General features: G+C 38.7%; 1 protein-coding gene across 1 annotated transcript in view; it reads left to right on the top strand.

Moving 5' to 3' along the window:
* cdh13 (cadherin 13, H-cadherin (heart)) overlaps window positions 1–22,652 on the top strand; it is a 394,183-nt gene that overhangs the window by 348,418 nt on the left and 23,113 nt on the right. The window contains exon 13 of the mRNA XM_075469363.1: window positions 21,028–21,261. Coding sequence (XP_075325478.1) covers window positions 21,028–21,261 — 234 coding nt within the window. The remainder of the gene's footprint in view (window positions 1–21,027; window positions 21,262–22,652) is intronic.

Consider the following 22,652-nt stretch of genomic DNA (forward strand, 5'->3'; position numbering starts at 1 on the left):
TACGGTGTCCCTTTGGCACTGGTGTCCAAACAAAATTGAGAATAGTCTGTTAGACTACGTGTTCGTACGTTACAAAGAAACCAACATAAGCTTGCTGCAGTGTTGTAATTTCAACAATTTAGTCAGCCAAACAGAATTGGTGGGAAAGTGGAAGCATAAGCAAAGTTTTCATTATTCATCTTGAGGAGGATATTATTGTTTTTAGATATGCCTTCATTAACCATATGATGACATTATTTAAGCATCTCAGAGTTCAACCTTACTCAGTGGGGTTACATGGCATTGAAAGGATCAGATAATTGGCTAAATTACAATAAGATTGAGTTATTAAGTTCATGTAGACACCTTAATCTGACAAGAAATTGGATCGAATCGAGTTACTCTTGATCAGATTAAGACCCCGAGATAACTCAGTTGAAAGTCAAATTAAATGTGCCTGTAGACGGTGAAGCACGTGGTGAATTAGACTTTGCGTTCTGTGCATGCTCGAGATTTTTTCCTGGGGTCGGGAACCGGAATTCGGAAGAGACGATATTACTGTTGTAGTCGCAGTCGGAAAGAAAAACACCGCGATGGAGACTGTCCCGTTGTGCACCGCGTTTGTGCGATAGGCAGCTCATCACAAACTAAATATCTTGCTCTTCATTCGCCATTTTCTCGATTGCCTGAGTTTGCTGTTGTTGTTGGTGTTGAAGGGATCAGACGGAAGTGGATCTATTAATAATAGTTGAAATGGGTACATATCGTATCGGAGTATGACATGCTTTGTGCCTCTGATCCGATTCATTCACCGCCATATATCCAAGGATAATTACCCTCAACTCAACTCATTCTGACACTGACACTGAATATGTCAGTAGGAAAAAGAAAGCATTGGTCTGTCAAAATCAAAAGGATACATAGCATATAAAAATTGAAGGCTTTGAAAATCATATCATCATATTAAATGTTGAATTAAAGATATGATTAACACTTATATGGCACTTTTTAACCTTGTATAGTGCTTTCTACACAGCACTTTACACATGTTTCTCCCACACAGTTCATACATACTACACCCAAACAGTGCTTCTTGTTTATATGCTCTCTATGTACAGTATTTAAACCTTTTTTTCTACAGTCATACCCCAATGAACTTATCAGGAACAATGTGGTTTCTATGACTTGCAAGAGAACATTTCTACAAGTGGACACATTGGGGGCTGAACTGACAACCTTCTGGTACATACACTTATGTCACTGAAGAAGTTCAATTTATGACTTGCTGGTGTTTCTAGCAAGGGATTAACACTTTAAAACACTTTTCGAAAATGTATGTCTACCCAAAATGACACAACAATCTATCCCCAAGTTGTGAAAATATCTGTCAAAAGACTTGGTTATCATGTTAGAGTTAGAGTCAGATGCTCAACAGGGCCATCCATGCAATGTTGTATCTTAGCTCTGATCATAGTTGTGGAAGAACCAGCAGACAGATATTTGCATTCTTTTAGCTAAAACATGAAATTACCAACTGCACTCAGTCCTATGTGAAACAAGAGATGTAAGAGTTAAAAAAGAACTTGTGTACTTGCTACTCTTATTCTGCCCACATGGAATGTAGGCGAGGAGAACCATAAAAATCACAGCACTTCAGTCCTGTAACAACTTACTGTGTGGTTGAAATATGAGGAAAGCACTGACACCTGCTTTCCCCTGCCTCCACTCCTTTCCTGTATGCTGTGTCACTGACAGGAGAAATTTGTTCCTTCCCCACAGCAATCTTTTCAATGACTGTATGACAACCTGCCTATGTACGATATCGATTTACCTTTACATCATCATCTTTATATTTATGAAGAGGTCTCCAATGAATTCCTGCATTCTGCTCTAGAGAGGAGAGAGCTGAGGGGCAAAAGTCAATGGAGCTATCTCAAAGAGAAAAGAACCTTATATAAGTGCTACCAGCACACAAAAGACACATTTTGGAGTTGGAGTAATAATCCAGAGCTAGGAATTGATACTTATGAGGTTAGAGAGAGTCATTTAATAACATAGGGTTATATTTATCTTCTCTGCTTTCAGCTTTATTTCTCAACAAATAATAATTTAATGTACTGCATCTACCAAAACCTTCTCCACATTAAGAGTAAAGCTGAGACCAACCTCAATTTAGGAACTGTGCCACTAAAAAAAAAAAACATATTTGTAGAACTGTTTAAATCTTTAGGAGTTGTCTGAATAGAAATTTGAGTTTAAGCTGATTTGATCCTGTGTGTTAGCTTAGAATAGCATGGGTTTGCTCCAAGTTAAAAGCAAGAGGGATGGTCAGCCCAAGCAGGCATGTGGGCAGTGACAGACAGTCAAGTGAGCATGCTATAAGGAAGCATTGAAGGCAATCTCAAGGAAGACTGTAAGTGGAAAGGTTATAGGTCAGCACTCACTACCTTTACATTTTATTGCCTTTCTGTCAGAAAGGTGGGTGTGAAAGGTAGGACGTGGATGCAGACTTGAGGATGAAAGCAAAACTGGGAGTTTATTCACAACAAAAAAAGGTAAACAAAAAGCGCGGCCGAGCCGGATTCAAAAACCTAAACTGTGACTAAAACAAAATAACATTACTATGAGCAAACAAACAATTTAGCATGGCATGAATAAATACTTATCTTTGACAAAAACTAGACATGGCATGAAGGTGCATAGTATGGTGCAAGGATCTCACCCAGACTGAAGGAAAACAGGGAACTTAAAGCTGCAGTCTGCAGGATTTGTTGTTGTCATACGTAAAGTCCTACTTTTTGGCATTTTAAGAGTTTACATGATCTATCAGAACGCTTGAAGTTGAAAACGGTGACCTCCGTAGTCGCAAAATGCAAGAAATGCTTATTTTTTAACCGAAAAATAAAAAGTTATTCAACTTCCTGTCCCGCCCCTTCAAAACACATGAGAACTCGTGCACGTCTACGTGCACGCCAGATGCGCGTACACGACTCCTCATTCATCAACTCACCTGTCATTTGCGATCATGGAAGACACAGTAAGTAGACTAGCCCGAAATGAAGTTCAATAGTCCAGATAAATAAGCGTGGGGACGAGCCTACCTTGTATCGCGCGTGCACAATCGGTGATTGACAGGCAGCAGAGCCCAGCTCGTAACCTGATTGGTTACCTTTTACCGGTCCGGTCTGCAATTTTGTAAACAAACCTGCTGGCTTTGGAGGGACCTAGAGAACTCATTTTTTTTGTATTGGGGTATTTAATGTACTACTTTCAGAATCCCCGGACAGTTCCAGGCATTATGCTTGAAAAAGAGTTGCAGACTGCAGCTTTAAATACTGTGGGGAACTGATGACTGCAGCTGATCAAAATGAGTGCAGGTGACGTGAATGAAACTAATGACCAGAGTGAGGGGGAAAAACAAAGACAAGACTGAAAAGCAAAACCTGGACATAAACTGAACACCAAAACATACCTAAAACATAAAAACTCAAGACATGAGTCCAATGGCGTGACATTTTCCTGGAATAAACCTCACTCTATAAAGAGCAAACAAAGCTATATGCCTGCAATATTAATGATCATTTCACTATTATTTTGTTGAAACGAGATTGTTGCAGTTTGTGATGATGAGGATCAGAAGGAAAAGAAAAATCAAATTATAAAAAAAGAACATGTACACTTTGCAGAAAGTCATTATGTTCGGCTCTTACGGTGGACTGGAAAGACATCTTGCACTGGTCTTTATCGCACCAGAGTTGAGGAAGCCTCTGATTGAACACACTCTGTTGTTTGTTCACCATGCAGAATATGTCCTGTGTTGTCCATTATGTTGAGCAGCTTGCGCAACATTCTTATTTGCACAATCGTCTCTAGTGGCTCCAGAGCAGCCCTGAGCAAGCCCAATCAAATTGTCTCATTTCTGTGAGTCACTAAGCATGATTACAGAAGATGACACTAGAAAACATCAATTATCCTGTTAAATAATCCTGTTAAATACTGTACTTCTTGAGGAAGCTAAGGTCCTTCAAGGTTTGCAACAAGATGTTGCAGATATTCTACAAGTCTGTTGAGAGCGTCATTTCCTCTTGCGTCATCTGTTGGGGCAGCAGCATCAGAACCAGGGACCTAAAAAGACTCAACAACCTGATAAAGAAGGCTGGTTCTGTTCTGGGGACGACTCTGGAGACAATAATGCAAAGAAGGATTTTGCATAAAATCAAGAAAATTATGGACAACCCTGAACATCCTCTCCATGAGACTGTTATTGGAAAACAGAGTCTCTTCAGTCAAAGGCTTCTTCAGTTTGGATGCAAAACGGACCGCTACAGGAAATCTTTCCTGCCCACAGCCATCAGCATCTATAATAACTCCTTGATTTAATTGAGTTACATCAACATTTATTTTCCCTCTGGGATAAATAAAGTATTTTTGAATTTGAATTGAATTGAATTGAATTAATCTGACCAAAACTGGACTCTCTTGATTCATATTTGCCTGCTATACTGTATTTTTCTTCTGCAATGTGAATTTCCCTGCTGTGGGACTAATGAAGTTGTATCTTATCTCATCTTATCCTAAAATGCATGTACACATGTTAGTCCAACCAAAATCATAGAAATCAAATTTCTCAAAAATGATCTAAAACACCCAGATAATGCGATTGTGGATCATATCACTGCATTTAAAGACTCAGCTAGACTGTAATGGGTCTCGGCATGCCACATCATTTTCAATCTTCATACAATGTTTTGTGCAGTTGTGCAATTGTATATTATTACAGCTGAATTCCTAGGAAAGCTGCTCTCGTTTACATATTTTTTCTTTCTTTTGTCAGATGTGTTTGAGCATTAGGAATTGTGACTGAATATCAGCCTATTGAAACTACATATCAATTTGCAGTTGCTTAAAGTATTTTCAGACTGTCACTTTGCCACAATAATATTCAAATGTTTTAAATTACATCGATATGCTTGTATGTATGATGACCTCCCACAGAGAGAGTTAAAAGCGGCATTATGTTTTAATGCAATTTTTCACACAATCCACAGTATCGCGTCACATGAACTTCAATTACTAACTTGATTTCCCTCCCTCACAATTATTCTGAGACAAGGATGGTGGTCCAATTAAAGGAGAAGTTTTTTTAGTTTTTTTAAACCTGGACCTTATTTCTGGCATAAAATCCGTTCATCTACTCACCGATAACAGTTTGGTGAAAGTCGGCCTCCTTCGGACGATATTTAGATCCGCGTATATCCATGTATACGGGCATGACCGATGCCCCCATTCACTCCTGATATATAGATATACACGGATCTATATATCGTCCGAAGGACGCCGACTTTCACCAAACTGTTAGCGGTGAGTAGATGAACGTATTTTAAGCCAGAAATACGGTCCAGGTTAAAAAAATCTAACTTCTCCTTTAACTGGCCAAGTCAAGCTGTTACAGTAGCTTGACTGAACTTTGAAACGCTTACTGGCTTTGATGCGTCAAACTTGTAGAAGATATGCAACATATTGGTGCAAATGTTAAAGGATCTAAGCTTCCTCAAAAATGGAGCCTGCTCTGTCCCTTCTTGTAGAAAGATGTGCTGCATCTCCAGCGAAGTATATTTACCAGGTGAACACGCAGATATCTGTAGTCCCCCTCCACCTCTTTTCCCAGGATGGTGATAGTGTTTTGCTTACACCTAATCTTCCTGAAGTCCACAGTAATCTGCTTTGTCTTGTTTACAACCAAAAAGAGGTGACCACACTGTGCCAGAAAGGTGCCCACCAGTTGCTTGTACTCAGCCTCCTGACCACCACTGACACATCCAACAACCGTAGAAGTGTTTTCAATGTTAAAAAATGCGATCCTTGAGTTGGTTCAATCTAACCTGTTGCAAATAATTTGCCTCTTGATTTGCCAATAAACACATTCAACATGAGACTCACCAATTATAGTTTTCATGCTATTGCCTGAAGTTCATTCTCTCTTCACACACTGAAAAACAACTTCATAACCATTAATATTATAGCTTGAAAAGAGTAGACAGCTCACAGACAGGACAGAGCAGATAGCACAGAACCACAAGGCAGTAAGTTATTCAGAGCAATGAGGGGTATAGCAAGAAAAAGCCAGAAATTTAGAATTAATTCTCTTACATGCTGCCCAGATAAATGTCAGTGAGCAGCTTGAGCAGCACTGCCTTTCTCCCTCAAACAACCAGTCAGTTTTGTATGCTCTGAAACTTAATTTTTCTGATGATGGGTTTCAGTATCCCATCCTGATCCACCTAGTTATGTAATGGTGAAGTACTTCTGGATTTCATAGGACACTCTCTATTAATTTAGACTAGTTTGGATGGCTGCAGAGGTTAGAGGGTGTAAAAGCAAGAATTTAGAAGTAAATTGCTTTCCTCCCCCAGGGGGAGGACCCCAGATCTTCCTACTAATTTTAAATCTTCCCAAATTCGCTCCCCAATTTTGAAATATAAACAGGCACAGTGATGTAGATGAGCATTCATACACCTGCTTGAGTGTAAATCTACTCCTTTACATGGGTCTCACAGCCATTCCTGCATCTGTATTTACTTGCAATGCAATCCTCTTCCCGTCATGTGTTTGTGCTTCTGAGATAATGACTGAGAAGCTACAAACAAGTTTTTCCTGCGCAGTAACACCTGGCTGGTCAACAGAGCAGCACAATGTTGTTTGAAGGAATATTGTTCCAACCTGAGCAGAGGGCTTGAAGAGCTGTTTACATAAACTCTCATCAGTAGAGGGTGGTTTTGCATGCCAGTGAATTCTCCTCTGCTTTCTTATTCTCTGCTGGGATGCCAGCTGTTTCTGCATTTTACCCTCCTCTCCATTTTTTTATTTTTTTATTTATTTTCATTATTGGTCGATCTGAGGGTGTGTGTGTGTGTGTGTGAGAGATTGTTTGGATTGAAATTAAAATCCTAGTTTAGAATGTCTTTGTCATAGTATATGCAGAGACTCTCTGGCCTGCCCGTGTGTATCCACTCACTGCTGTGTGTTGTGCTTCAATGTTTTCTCCAGCTCCTCATTTAAATGTTAAACTGCCTCCTGGTGGGAGCCATTTGTCATTTGGATACATGAATACATTATCACGACCCCAGTTGTCTGAAACACAGCAGCACATAGACACACACATGCAATCCTCAGTGCCCCCCCCCCCCCCCCCCCCCCCCCCCCACAGTTCTATTAAAACTCATAATTTATGCACAAAAGAGCAGAGCAATGTTTGTTTAGAACACATGGATGTATGGAGGAGGGCCCGCCTTGTAAGCTCAGAAGTAAGGTAGCATGTGTATTTTAAAGTGAAACAACCTCCACATAGGGGAAAGCCAGTTAATTACAGGAATGATAAGTATTACACACACATTTACACAGTCAGACTGAGCAGTGTGATAAGTCCCAGTATTTATCACAGTCAACATCCCATCCCCTCTATTTTAAATCAAAAGCAGGAAGCAAAGTAGCTGAATATTAGTGACTCAGAGAACAAAACTCTGGTACTCAGATGGATGCATAATTGAATAGGACGGTTGCACATGTGTATGAGTGTGTCGCCTAATCCTTTGTGAAGGGTCTGCATAATAGGTCCATCATCTCACACATGACAGCAAAAGACTAGTAGCTGGCTTTCAATGACAGACTATCACCTTCTTTGTGTTTGTGTGTGTGTGTGTGCGTGCATGCATACAGGCACAGCTTTGTGCGTCTCTACATGTGTCCATTTTCATGTCTGGTGGCTGCCCTCTGTGCTGCCTCATTGCCATACTAAGTGCTGGGAAGCAATGTGCAGCTCATTGGCGTAATGGCTCGAGTAATTTTCCTGTTTTCCCGGAGACTGTGGTGTCGCTGAAAAGCGTCCGTCATGCTACAAGTACACAGTGATGTAGGCAGGCAGGCTGAATGCAGATAGACTCAAGTTCTGTCTTAAGCCAGCTGTGATCAAGCCCCCTCAGACTACGGCAGGGAAATCATAAACTTAGATGCGCTGGGGTACCAGAGATGGAAAATATAAGAAGAGCACAGAATATAGTGAGACTGAAAATGGTAGTTTTCTACATTTATGCAGATGACTGTGTTTACAGATAGCTTTGGCTTTGGCTTTTAATGAAACTCCACTAAATCTCGATGTAGTTATTGATGAACCAATGTTTGATCAATAGGGGATTTGGGAATGAGCTGTAAGCAGATAATGGCACAGAGAAAGACAGAAATATACCATGACCGCCTGGTGTAGCTCTGCAACACATTCATTGTACAACAGCCAAGGGAGCAGGAGCCAAAAAAATACTGTGTCTAATAGAATGGTAAATATAGCAACAGGAGGCTCAGTGTCATTGAACCAAAAGAAAGCATTGGTGGGGGGATGAGACAAGTTGAAGAGAGAAGAAAGGTAGACAAGTGAAATGTGAAAATTAGATACATGACAGGACACAAAAAATGAAGGAATTCATTTTTTTTCTCGAAAGGAAAAAGAGAGGAAATGTTAACTTCAATAGGAGTTGACGAAATCAGGGTTGAATTCTGATATGAATTCTGAAAGTATTTACACATCCTCTCCTTGTTTTGAGGTTGCCCACTCCATCTAATGTATATCTCTCTTGTCAATCCCTTTATGGAGACAACCAGAAAGGCAAGAAGGTTAACTACTTTGCTGAAATGTGTTCCTGCCTAGCCAATCGATTATGACCCTGTGTTGCAGTAGATAGGCAAAGGTGATGCCCACCAGAGGGAAGAGTGCAGTGTACAGAAACTAGACATATTGACCCAAGGTAATGGCACCGTAATGGATATGCTCAGAAAAGCATGGAAGATCACTGCTCAGTGCAGTCATGCCTTCTGTTCCCTCCCCTGTCTTGCCACATTGCCTCATTAACCCCAAATACTCACATTGTCTTTCTCACTTTAGTGATTTAGTACAACCTCACGCACCTCTGTCTTCTTCTCTTGCTGTCCCTGTCTGAGTGCTTCTGTCTTTCATTTCTTGTGGCAAGATCTCTTGGGGAAGTCACCACCTTGTAAACAGGCTCACGTTGTGCCTGTGATTAAAGAATATCTTTGCTGAGCTTTGCCAAGGAAGAAACACCTCACTCTGTTGTTGGCTTTTATCAGGCCCGGCTTCCCCTGTGTCCTTGGAGTACTGAGTCATCCACAGATCAGAAGTTATCGCTGTTCCAGGCACACTTCAGCCCACTCAGCAAGGAGCGCTTGTGACTGAGTGCAGGGAGACTAGGTTACTTATTTTAGAAATCACTGATTCTATCGGTTATGTTGAAGCCGTGTATTTTCAAGATGATTAAATTCTTTAAATTGCCCTGCGCCTCCCCTCACAGCAAATCTCTATCAAGATTTAGATGTAGTTTTAACGACAGGGGTGCAAATGAGATGAGATAAGTGAGTAGTGAAGAGGAAAAGGCATATATAATGAAATATGAAGTTAGATGACGGAGTCAGGCAAACATGTTTAATGTAGTGTTTTTCAGTTTATCTTGAAAACTCATCATTAGACCAACAGGAAATCTGTCAGAGGCTTAGTTTCTGATGACGAGTTGACAGCAAGGTTAAAGGGTGTCTTAATAACGCTGCCTCTCGGTTGTCTGACCTTGCTTAAAATGCAACCCACACATGTATTCAGAACTTCTCCAGCTTCACTGTAACAGGAACAAAATGTATAATATGTTATTTGGATATTCTTCAATATGCTCTGATCTGGCCTGCCTGTGTTCTATAAAAAATATACTATAAATTAATTATATATCATATAAAAAATAAATACATAATACAAAATTCAGGAGATTGAAATAAAGCAAGACAGCTAAGTTTGATAAATAAAATGATGAAAAGAACACATTTACATTTGTGATCTACTTATGGGTATATTATCTCAATAATGACACCAAACCCAACAGCCTGTGCATTTACCTGGTAATAATAAGTAATAAGCACTTTTTGAATGAATTAACAAAGGGGATAAATAATTTTTTTGAAAATATTTTGTGTATTTTTTGTCCCTCCTCTGGCTTCCATGTTAGATCATGTATTATAACTCGTTGAGTTCGTAGTTTGATTATTGTGGAGCAGCAAGACTTCAGCAGGGAACCAATCCTACCTTCAGCGAAGTCAAGTTCGGGTGCACTTTTGATTGTTCTATGAGAAAAGGAGCTGGATGCTTCTCATTTGATATGCAACATTTGAATAATGGATGTCAGTGAGTTTGTTAGGAAACAAAATAAATGTCTTGGAACATATCTGCCATCGCCCGGAGTTAAAGGAAGTATAGGAAATTAATGATCTAGCTTTTTCTTTATGCACATTGTCCCAATTTATCAAACCCCGAGTGAATTCTGCATTGAAAAAAAATCTGCTGTATCATCTTTTACAGCATAGTTAACAATGAATGAAAGGTGTAGGTTTGTCTTGAAAATAGTTGAGCTAAAGTATGTTATGCCATTTGAAAAAGCTTACAAAGATACTCAGATATATATATATTTTTTCCAAGATTTAGAACTGAATCATGTGGGACAGTCTGTAAAGATTCATAAACTCATTTCAATTAATATTTTTTTTAACTCTCGAGTGTTTTTTTTTAAATTTATACCAGTTACTTGCAAAACTAATTAAATCTCACAAGCCTCAGCTTTGCTTTGAGTATTACAAAGTAAAATACTAAAAACTTTTTTCACATATGCAATAAAAGGTTCAAATTTCTGCATTCCAAGAGTTTGATAGTTGATGAGATTCCAGTGCAAGCAAGGCAGCCTACATATGTTCAGCCTGTATTTCCAACATTTACATTTATGTCATTAACATGAAAGGATATATACAAACATAACAAGTAAAGTCCGTAATAAATTGGGGTAGGCGGATATCAGGCCTGAAATGTAATCTGTAAAAGAGAAATTTTAAATCTATCAGTTGGGGAATGGTCCAAAATACAGTAGGACTGATCTTCAGGTTTATAGGTTTAGAAAAAGCCTGTGTGCGTCTAGTCTTATTTTTGAATGTGTAATTTACCTTTACTTTCCAGTTAGAGTTAACCAGTATATTAGAATATTTTTTTTTTGTATGTGAATTGACAGGCTCATTTTAATGTGGAAGCTTATTACAGAAGAAAAAAATGCATGTTGCACATGCACATTTTTTTTAGGCTTGGAGCAGGACAAAACATGACACCTCTCATAGAGGGTAATTTTGGTGTTTAATTTCTACAAAAAGAGCTCTCCATGTATGCCCACGGTGAGCTGTTGCAACACCCTCCTTCTGCAATCACCTGGTATAATAGCCAGCAACTGATAACCCAAACTCTATTCTGAAAGCAATTTGCCAGAGTAGAAGCGATGCACCTGTCCCCAGCACTGCTGCTCTCCCTGAAGTCATCTCTCTTAATGACTTGTGCCTATTGTAATTGGTTCTGGCTGGTTTCATTTACAGTTCTGATCAGCCAATCAGATTAGCAAGGTGTCATGTGATAATATTTGCCGAAGCCCTGAGGAGGCTGATGAGTGATGGGACAGAGTGAAGTGGGTTATCTGAGGGGAGTTTTAACTAGGTCTGGGACTTAAGCAGTAACAAAATGGATACAGAGGAGCTGGGAAAAATACAACAGCAGCAGATAGGATGTCATTCCCTTCAGCTTTGCAGTGAGAGCACAGAATGAATGAGCCAACCTCTCACTCTATGCAGGCTATTTGCCCAAAGGGGATTTAGGGGACATATTTCACTTCTTTTTGTTTTTAAATAATGCCTCCAGTAAAAAAAAGTATACAAATGCATGAATATCTGTATTATAAATTCTACATGCTTACAAGAAAAAAAAACATATACATAACCATCTGGGACAGAGATAATGTTCCAAAGGATATTTACTGAATAACAATGACCGGTATTCTTGTCTTCTTAATACATTGAATTTTCATTAAGTTTTACAAATGTCTTTTTCAGGGCACTATAAATCACTGTTTATGTTTGTTTTTTGTTTTACGTGACTGTCGCCTTCTTGCACGGCACCATAAAGATTTCCCAACTGCTTATGCTCGGATCTACTTTGGTTTCATTTCATCTGGTTGTGCACCCCCCCCCCCCCCCCAAAAAAAAAAGTCTTCACAGGCATGAATACAATCAGTCATTGCAGGGCTTTAGGGATTCTCTGGCGCAGAACTTGTGGAGAAAAATTGTTGCAACAGTTTGAAATGATGCGAGGCTCAGCTGTAAACTGTGAAAAAAAACTACTGCAATCAGCTCATACGTCCTGTGCGTAATTTCTGCTGCTGGTATTGCAAAGATATGGCGGCCTATTTTGCTCAATGGTCACACGATTAAAGACAAAATGGAATGATATTCATGGCACAATTCACAAGAGTAATGACCACTAAACTATTACCTTTACATGATCTAACATAATCTGTTCTCCTTAATATTTTGGGTTTGAATTGAACTACTACTAAGACAACAACAACATCATTTTTCTTTTGACTAAAATAATAATGCCATTTCATGTTAATTTAATAACTGTATAATACATCGATAATATGAATAGTCTATAAGATTCTCTTTTTTTAGTATGTTTTCTTAACCCATTCATTTTAATGCTTAAATTTGATCAGTATTGAATGCAAAAATACTTTATTGGATTAATCAAGCTTGAGTCCTTTTCATGACAGATACCTGTTACTCTTCTGACAACCCTCTTTACGTCATTTACAAAAGCTTCCATGAGATTATGTCGTAGGTCTGTTTACCAGATCTCACTGTTCTCCTTACATTTTATAAGCGTTGTCATGGTTTTATGCTGGAATATAGTGGCTGTGAGGCAAATATACAATAACAATCTTGTAATGTCTGGTGACAGTTGTTAAACACTGTTTCAGTAATAATACATACAGACCTTAAAGTGATGTGTTATGTGATTGTGAGACATATCCCAGATGGAACAAGACTGAACTATGCTGAAATAGATGAAGAGAATTGAGATAATGCTGTAATGTGCTTGTGGATTACGACTCAGTGTTGTGCAAGTAGTAATAAAGAGTTAGGTTTTCCTATTTTGTAGGAAGACAGAGTAAAGGGATGGGAAACATGTTTAACTAGATTCAGGTTTTGGCACAGTAGACAGTTTATATAATCATACAATTTCAAAATGACTCCCTCTTTCTCATTCCCTCATTTTGCTAATTTTCAATTTTACTTTCATTTATCTTTTCTCATCCACCTCTATTACCTTGCTGTAGTCCACCTGTGAATTAGTCTTCCTGACGGTTTAGCTACAGCATGATATATCGTGACATTTTGCAATGAGCCATTCGTCATACACAAGGCCTGCTTCTGGCTTCTTTTATTCCCAGCTTGTTGTTATTTAATTTGCCTTCATTCGTTACTTTCATGCAGCTGAGGAAAATGATAGTCGTAATAACAATGCTGAATATTTTTAGCCAGGGGTATCATCCACTGTCTGTTTGTATCGAGGCAGGAAGGCATTACATGCCCTCCTGGCATGTAATGCTTATTCTAATGAGGAAAAGAATGTAACTAAAAAAGAATTGTCTTGTTTCATCGCATGAATTCACTGGGGGCCAATGCACCTGCCATAGGAAGTGATCAAATGTAAGGCTTTGGTAAAAAGGAAAAAAGAACATGCTGTAATTCTTTTCTTTTTTGAGCTTCTTGTGATCTCTGTCCTCCCTTCCTCCTGTAAAACTTCATTGCCACTGCACACATCCCCCTCGAGGAAAATCCAAACACAAACAGATCATGGATTTCATGCTCACCATGCCATGTAGGGGTGGAAAATTGGTGTACTTCAGACTGCTGTTGGTTACAACCCTGTCTTTCATTCCTCTTCTGCAACAGTGGGAAGAAAAAAGTCGACCAACAGAAGAAAAAAAACAAGCAACAACAACAGAAAGTTTCTGTCAGACAGGAGGGTTTTAGCCTAAAGCTAAAGTGTTGGCAGTGAAAGAGTGTTTGAGGGTTAGATGGAAAGATATCAAGAGAAGCATGGAAAGTGGAAAAGAAAGCACCATTTGTTGCCTGTAGCTGTGGATTAGTTCTGACAGCCTCGGGAGTCAATCACTTTGCTTGCTTCTCTCATCTCTGGGCAGATGGGAGAATAACAGGCCTGTCTTAACTGCCAGCCAGGGGCAGGTAGACATGTCACGAGTAGTGCTGGACAATGAAGATGAAGCAAGAGAGCAAAGCCTAAGGGGATAGTTTCTGTTCAGAAATTTTCAAATTGCATCAGTCCTGCATCCAGACTGCAAGCAAATGTGCAACACGGTGATTGTGCAACATGCAATTTTAATGAATTAAAAATAACACCGCTTGAGCATCGCAGTCTTGCAGAAATTTTTGAAAATGTCACAAAAGCTCAAAGCATTTTGTGAAACTTTGATTAACTAACTAAATCATTTTAATGGGTAAACAAGCCTGCACTAGGGTTTGGAGGGGTTTGGTGGTGGAGTTACAGACTATTGATGACCACCGATGGTGGCTGGTGGTTGAGGCTATGTAAAGTGGAACATTAAATCATGAACCAAAGTAAGTTGGCCAGGGCCACAATTGTATGGAATGAAATTTAAAATGATAATAATCTCTTCAGTGGTCAATTCTGTGGTAATTTCTGTAGATTTGGGGAATTAAAATTGACGGACTGCAATAACAGAATAGAACTAAGTACTTTCAGTGAAGTATAGCATCAAAGTATAAAAAGTGAAACCTGTGTTTTACCAAAAATTCCTTCAACTTCATTATATCTTAGAGGAAAATATTGTACTCTGTGAGTTTTGTCAAGGCAAGTCAGTGTACCTTTTTAGACTGGTTGCCAATGCAGCTGACCTTCAGACTTGTTTTTAGGCAGATCAAACAGAATTTGCAAAACAGTGTGGGATGTTTTAGAAAGAATCAACACTCTCAGTGGGTCATATGGACTAGATTCAGCAGTAATAACAGCAGCTTCAAAGTATGAACAGCCTCTGAGAAGCTGTTCTTTTCACTGCATGACATGCAATGTTCCCATTCTATGGTGTCCATATACCAACAGAATAATAAATCCTCTGATAATTAGTGTATAAAAAGTGTATATTTGTATATCTGTCGTATAATATCAAAATTCTGAGATATCTCAAAAGTTTCCAGACCGTGCTTCTTCATCCCCTTCAAACATTTTTGTTTTAAATAATTAACTTATTGCTTTAAATCTGCTTGAATAGATAGTTTTACTGTAAAAAGAAAACTGCATTATATCCCAATATAAAGGTGTGATTGAGACATGAAATATATCCACTTAAGCACAGCATACAATACAGCTCTGTTGGTACTCTGGGAGTATTTGTAGAGTTCCTTGTATGGCTTTTGTTTTAGTACAGGCAATAAAATTACAGCCTGCTCATGGTTTCTCAATGAAGCAAAAGAAACATTTAGAAAAGTAATTGTTTTGAGTGATTATGGCAAATAATTAGCATACCAGACAGAAATCTCCTCAAATTGGCCACTGTATTGAAAATGGTATATTGCATTTGATGATTTATTGAATATAGTTTGCCATATGCGAGTGCTGCACTGCTGCTGAAGTTGTCTGCTTGAACTGGCTCCCAGGCGTTTTTAATATTGAGGATTTACTTTGATGGAGACAATTAAACCTAATCTCTTTCGCTAATTAGTGTAATTCCTTTTCTGAAACCAATTTATGAGAATCGATCCCCACTTGTGTGAAGTTAATTTTAGCTATGGACGTTTCAACTTTGAAGTGAAAATATCACATAATTTATTATCTCATTTGTACAAAAAGCACTTGTCACTTGAATAAAGATGTTGCTTTGCTTATAATTGTTTTAAAACGTTCAACCTAAGTAAACCAATAAACAAGAGAGATTAAAAAAGAGGATCGCAAAGGGATGTAGTGCAGAGATTTTCTTCAACAGACATGCTATTTTGCCCTGTTACCAAGATAGGAAAATGATTCAACATCAAATTTTACTGAACTGCATTTAATTTGACAATGTATAAAAACACTTACAGGCATGCTGGAGTTAAATTCCATTGTGTTAAAAACCAATAATGAAATAGCATTTACATAATAAGAACAAGAACCCAAGAGATTGTGCAGCCAGACTTCTCACATGTGATAGTAAAGACACATGTGGCGCTTACACCCATGGTCCAATCATAAATAGTAAAGTAGCCTAATTATCTCAGAGATTATCAAAAACACAGCCTGTTTGATGCAGCAGAATGCCATCTCTTCATGTTTTTTTTGTGACATGGCTGTCCCCTGGGAGGTAGAGATATACTGGTCTGAAAAGTCTTAGCCCTCATAGCACTGATGATAAACCCTGTACTACAAGCAATAGAAACACAGCTATGCATGGACACACATGATTTTTTTTGTACTCTAGAAGAGACCACAAAGACCCCTTTAAAGACACCAACAAAAATGCCAAGCGACCACAGCCATGATGTGGTGCAGGGCTGGAAACCAAAGTTGTGAATTGTGATATCTCAGCCCCCAGGTGCTCCAGGGCAGTTTCAAGCCCTGGAATGTGCATAACAAAAGTCAGAAGCACATAGTTTTAAGGTTCACAAGTTCCTCTAGCTTTGCTTCAAATTCCGAATTAATCAGGAAGAATCTAAATTAAAGTGAAATGAAAGCCAAGAAAAAAAAAATCCTCACAGGGTACAGGCTCGTTCAGCAAATTATTCCTGCAGCTGACCACACACTCATCAAGGTGCAATAATGGATGTATCAGCTTTGTTGTGCCTGTAGGAACTGTAAGTCGAAAATTGATACAATTTTGGACCTTCTTGAATGTGTCTTTAAAAGAAAAATACTGCAACCCTTGTCACAAAACTGTACCTTAGTGTTCTGTTATGAAAATGTATTCATTAGAAAAGCCCATTATGACTACAAACAATGTAAAATTGCCACTGAAACCTAACATGCATGTTTTGGACTGTGGGAAAAAGCTGGGGTCCTTCGTGTTGGGAGGTGATAGTTGTAACCAACACTAACATGCAACCCCCACATCTCTGTCAAGAACTTGGACTACTTATTTGCCGATTCAAAAGTAAACAAAGGTAATTACCTGAAGGACCATTTCAGTACCTTACAGGTTACTCATCTAAGGTTTGTACATTTGGATGAATAAATGCCTTATTTAGAGGCTGTATTGTTTATGCCCCGTTCACTCCCGTTATATGGATATACGCAGATCTCGAGTAATCTAAATATCTTCCGAAGGACGCCGACTTTCACCAAACTGTTATTGGTGAGTAGATGAACGTATTTTATGCCAGAAATAAGGTTTAGGTTTAAAAAAAAAAAAGACCTTCTCCTTTAATTAGGAAGTGCATTAAAGTGGAGAACTACTGATTGTTGGTATGAGTCGAATCCTAAAGGTCTCCCTGGCTCTTGTTGCCTCAGATTCATGAAGATGCAGCTTTGCTCCTTCTATCAATGTGCTGGTGGTCACTTTGAATATAATTACATTTTTGTCTTACAAGATTTCAAGTATCACTCTCCAGCTCTGCCATCTTTCCCAAACACAGTCACTTTTGGCTCTAAAAGGACGAAGATGGGGATAGCTGAATGTTGTACACAAGGTATGAAAGTGACAATTTAGAAACTAGTGGTTGACGTCACAGCGGTCATATTTACTTATCTTTTGCTTAGCCCAGAGGGAGTTGAGAAAGGCCCTGACTAATAATTGTATGGGAGTGATAAATGATAATGGCCATTAAATGAACTGATAAGATTTGAATCAAGTGGGAAAAACCAATTTATTTTTGCCATGATGGAAAATCCTGTTTTCTTTATTACCACAACTTTACTTTTATGCTCTTTGTTGTGCCTAATTTGTAGGGCGAGGGCATCCACATTGTAGCAGTAAAGATCCATAAATTGCTTGCCTCCTCCGGAAACTCTGTGTGTTTAATCAGAACTTTTGTAACAAAGCGGTGTGAAGTAGAGGCCAGCAGACAAGCTCCATTGATGTTGAGGCAGGCTGATGATGACACAGGCGTGATGCAAGCTGAGATAAGGAGTGGGTGAAGAGAGGTGCAGAGAAATAGAGTGATTGGTTAGAGGAGTATTCATTTAGGAAGACAAACAGCTTCATTTAAAGTTAGCCAAGCACAGAGACACCCTCCACACTGCAAATGGGTTGAAATTTGCATCTTTTCACTGACAGGGGATCTGAGCCCTATCTTTACTCTCTTGGTCTCTCATCTCCAGTGATAATGGATTATCTAGAGCCTCGCCTGAAGAGCTTCTGTCTTTGATTTTCTTTTGAAAACATCTTCTGTCTGTTTTCGCTAAAGTAATTTCTCTTCTTGATATTGTCACAGCCATCTTTGTCTACAGTGCATAAGGACCTTTTCCTTTTTTCTTTTCTTTCTTTGACCTTACAGAAAAGCAGCAGTGCAGAGAAAGTTGTCATTTCACGATTGTTAAACAGCAGAAATCCAAAATTGTCTCCCATTACATTTGATTTCTCCATATCTGTCACAATCGTGATCTGCAGACGGTTTTACAGCTGAGAATCAAATTAAAGCTTTGAGCTTGGCGAATAGATCGTGATGATTATCTGCTAAACACTCTCAGTAGTTGTAGATAGAATTTCTTGGCAGCATGCCATGAATTTGTGTTGTGATGCTTTTGTTGCAAGTAAATATACTATTGGATGGTCTGGTCCTGCAATCCATCAGCAACTCTTCTTCTTCTGAGTGAAAATCTGGATTCGCTACATGAACTGGTGTTTGTACTGGGAATTGTAGAAGAAGTATATTTAATTCCTGTTGTCACCAGTGTATTTGTGTAGGTATTATTTGAATATTTCATCTTTATTTCTGAGCCAGTGCGCGTGGGTGGTGGGAATACGGGGATATGTCTTTGTGGATGGGGGGATGTCGTTATAGATATGTATAAAGGAGGTAGAATTATTGCCATTATCCCAGGGAATCAGCACATGTGCCTTTAAGGTTTCACTACACTACACATACAGTGCAATTATGCATTGTACAGAAATAGTAAAATTGACTCTTGGATACTTGCCTTCATCAACCCTGCCAGGGGGAATTAGCAGCCAGGGAAATGTTTAATGCTTTCTATTTAAGAGGTTGTACTGTATGTGAATAAACAGCATCAGAATTAAGATAAGAAAAAAAATCAATTGGGTGTACATGTCCTCTCTGCCACTTCGGCTTGATTTTTTTTCCCGAGGTTTCCAGGTATTTATTGTATATGTACAGGCAGAGAAATTGGACTTGATAAGTCAAATGGAGAGCATGTTTACACCCATACTCTATGAAATCTAAATAAAAACACAGTATGCTAACCTGATATCTGCAATTGACTATCTATTTAAATCCAACACGTACCAAACAGTTTAGTGTTCAACATTTTGGAAGATGCTGTTTTTTTTTTCCCTCTTATGTTTTTCTTTTTTCTTTCATACATTTCAAAACCAAAGCCAAAAACTGTAAGCTGAAATAACATGTAAAGTCAGAGTGTTATACCAGTCATCTAGTTTTAAAGTACTTCTCAGCTCAAAAGAAATCATTAACATGATGAAAAAATAAACTCTGCTGGATTTACAAAGCACAAAGTCTCATTGGTTCTTAAACAAAATAGGATTTAAACTAAGCAGCCACACTGAAGCTTAGAGTATGCTTAAAACTTATCATAACCTAATATCAAAATTTTTATAATGCCATAGTAGCTCTCTGGGTGATAGAGTTTCCCAGAAAGATGGTATGAAATGATAATAATGCAGTCGCATATTTCCTCTGTGGTGTTCAAAGGAACCAGCACACACAAAAGCAGGACTCTTGACATATTATTTATGCAGTTTAGGTTTTGAGTTCACATGTGTGGTGGCAAGGAGCAAGAAGCCACCATTATTCTTCATCATTCTCTCAGAATTCAGAAATCCACTTGTGATTAATATGTCAGTTGTCATTGGGTGCCACATATACATAAGTAGTGAGATATGGGAGCAGTTTATTCATATTTTTGTGAAAATAATAACTTTTACATGAGGCTCTTGCTAAAGCTGCCTATAATTAAACTTCTACTGTCATTTTCATGTAGACTTGTCATTTTTCCTCAAAGTTGATTTTAATCTAATCACTTCACTGCTGGGACATTTCCTGCTTGCTGTGAGCTGCTTTCTTGAGCAGCACTGTAAAAATCCAGACTGGATTTCATTCCAGTACCTCTTGACATTTATTGCACATATATCTGGACTTGTTTTTCTCCCTTCTCTGCCCTAAATTGTCTGCAAATAAACAGCCCCAGTAAAAAAAGTTTGGGCACTCTTTCTTATTCAGAATGAATGAGTGAGTGTGTCCTAACTTTTGCCCAATGATCTAGATATTCCTTTTACCTTGTAAAGATGGAAGAGGCTTTTTTTTTCCAATTACAGATTTTGTCTTTGCATGTTAATTGCCGACTGACCTCTAGTGCTGTTACTGGATTCCACATGGGTTTTTTAATAACTTCTAATCACAGTGAAGCAGAGAGCCATAATAAAGAGGAGATGCATTTTAACCCACCATCCCTCAATAAAGTGTAATCTCATCCAAACACAGATGAAGGCCAAATGCCAAGTCAGAATGCTCTTTTGCAAAGCACAAATGACTGTGATTCATGCTCTCACAACACAGAAATGACACACATTTTGGATTGCATAGGCTGAATTAGGTCAGCTGGGCTGGAGAGCTCTTCAGTTAAGAAGGATTTGATTTTTTGAAAGCATCAGGCCTTGAATTTGCTCTTTGATTTCAGGTAAAAGCAGTTTAACATGTCCAAACAAAAGACATTGAAAGCTGAATTGACCTTATCATCATGCGTACACCATGGTTTACTGCAACCACACTGTATTGTTGCTATTTTAACATCTGACCATATCATCATGTTTCACATATGATCATGAGCATCCAGGTTTACATTCGAGCATCATATTTTGCTGTGAATCAAAGCACACTTCTGTCTGTTCCCTTATTATTATTTTCTTTTTTTTCATTGTTTTGCAGGAACCCCTCCAGCCACCGGCACGGGTACGTTAATCATTTACCTGGAGGATTACAATGACAATGCCCCCTATGTGGTACCGTCAGTGGCACAAGTGTGTGAAGATGCCCATGATATGAATGTGGCCATAGTTGGCGGGTGGGACAAGGACCTCCCACCCAACGCTGCTCCGTTTAAGATCGAATTGGGAAAACAGCCGGGCCTGGACAAAACATGGAAAGTTACCAGTGTTAACTGTGAGTATTTGTGCTCTTGAATGAAACTAAGCAGTTTTAGACTGGAGTTCAATCACATGAAGGCTTTTCACTGTTGAAAGAAATCACTTATAGGAATCAACACATATTTAACACACTAAGAAGCTTAAATGCCCTAATGCCTATTTGCTCACCAGCAATAACCTTTATAGGCCATACCGGAAACGTTTCACTTTGTAAGTAACTCCCTTTTTTTCTGTTATTATGCTGCTTTAATGCTTTTCACCATGAGGTTAAAGCCCAATCTGACAGAGTTGTCCAGAAAGCACCCTGGGAAATGACGGAATTAATGTAAATGAAGAAAAGTGACAGAGAGGTTAGAGAAAACTGACAAAGCCCGACAGTCAATTGCACAGCAAGAATATTTAACACACCGCATGATGAGGCTGAAGAAAAAATAACGAGGGAAGTAGGGTGAGGGATACACAAACAACCTAAACACTGAATTAGTGCTGCGTGACAGAAAGCACTGCTTGTGTGTGTTTGAGCGACAGACAAGAGCTTAATATTAAACCTACCCAGAGATGTTAGCCATGACTGACAGCAGGAGAGGAAGGTACAGACACTCCTCAATCACCACCACTGGACAGGACAGATATGGCCAGTATAAGGGGCTTACTCCCAGTGATATGGACTGGCACAGTGCTCATCTCAGCTGTGTGTGCATGTGTTTCTGCAGTTGTGTGTTGGCGCTGGTGGTACTGCCTGAAGAGCACAGGATTTCTTCCTGCACAGCAACTAGGTTATACCATTCTAATACAAAGGTATATGAGTTAGTTTTGTAGCGTTACCGGGTATTTATATACCTATTAAATATAAGGATTTATGAGATGTTCTTACAGTCTCAAATAAACCTTACCTCGAATTCAGGGCACCACCAACCTAGGTTTTGACTTAATTTAAGTCACAGTCAGGTAGGAAAACTGTTCGAAATCTTACGATCCTGGTGTTAAATTAATATTCAATTAATAATCAGTCTCATATCTCGCTACTTTCGTGAAGTTCTCGTTTGGTTGGACAGACATTACGTAAAGAAAGCATACGACACAATCTGTGATTATAACATATATATAGATATATGAACTGTTTATTACATTGATATGATCTTAGACATGAACCTTTAAACAAACAGGAGATGCATGGAATATGGGTGATTATATAAAACACTTAGTGAATATAAAATAAAATATGGGAATGGAGAGATACTGGATTTATTCAAATAGTTTGGGTTGGCTGACTATTTGAATCTAAATACTGACATTTCGGATTAATTTATCATTCTGTGAAAGCCTCGAGACATCCATCAAACCCACTTTAAGGTGAAAACGGGTCGGTCTTACTGTGCTTAGCCGGTTCGGACCACGGCAGCGGCC

Source organism: Odontesthes bonariensis, chromosome 7 (genome assembly GCF_027942865.1).
Source record: "Odontesthes bonariensis isolate fOdoBon6 chromosome 7, fOdoBon6.hap1, whole genome shotgun sequence".
In the NCBI taxonomy this organism is placed as follows: Eukaryota; Metazoa; Chordata; class Actinopteri; order Atheriniformes; family Atherinopsidae; genus Odontesthes; species Odontesthes bonariensis.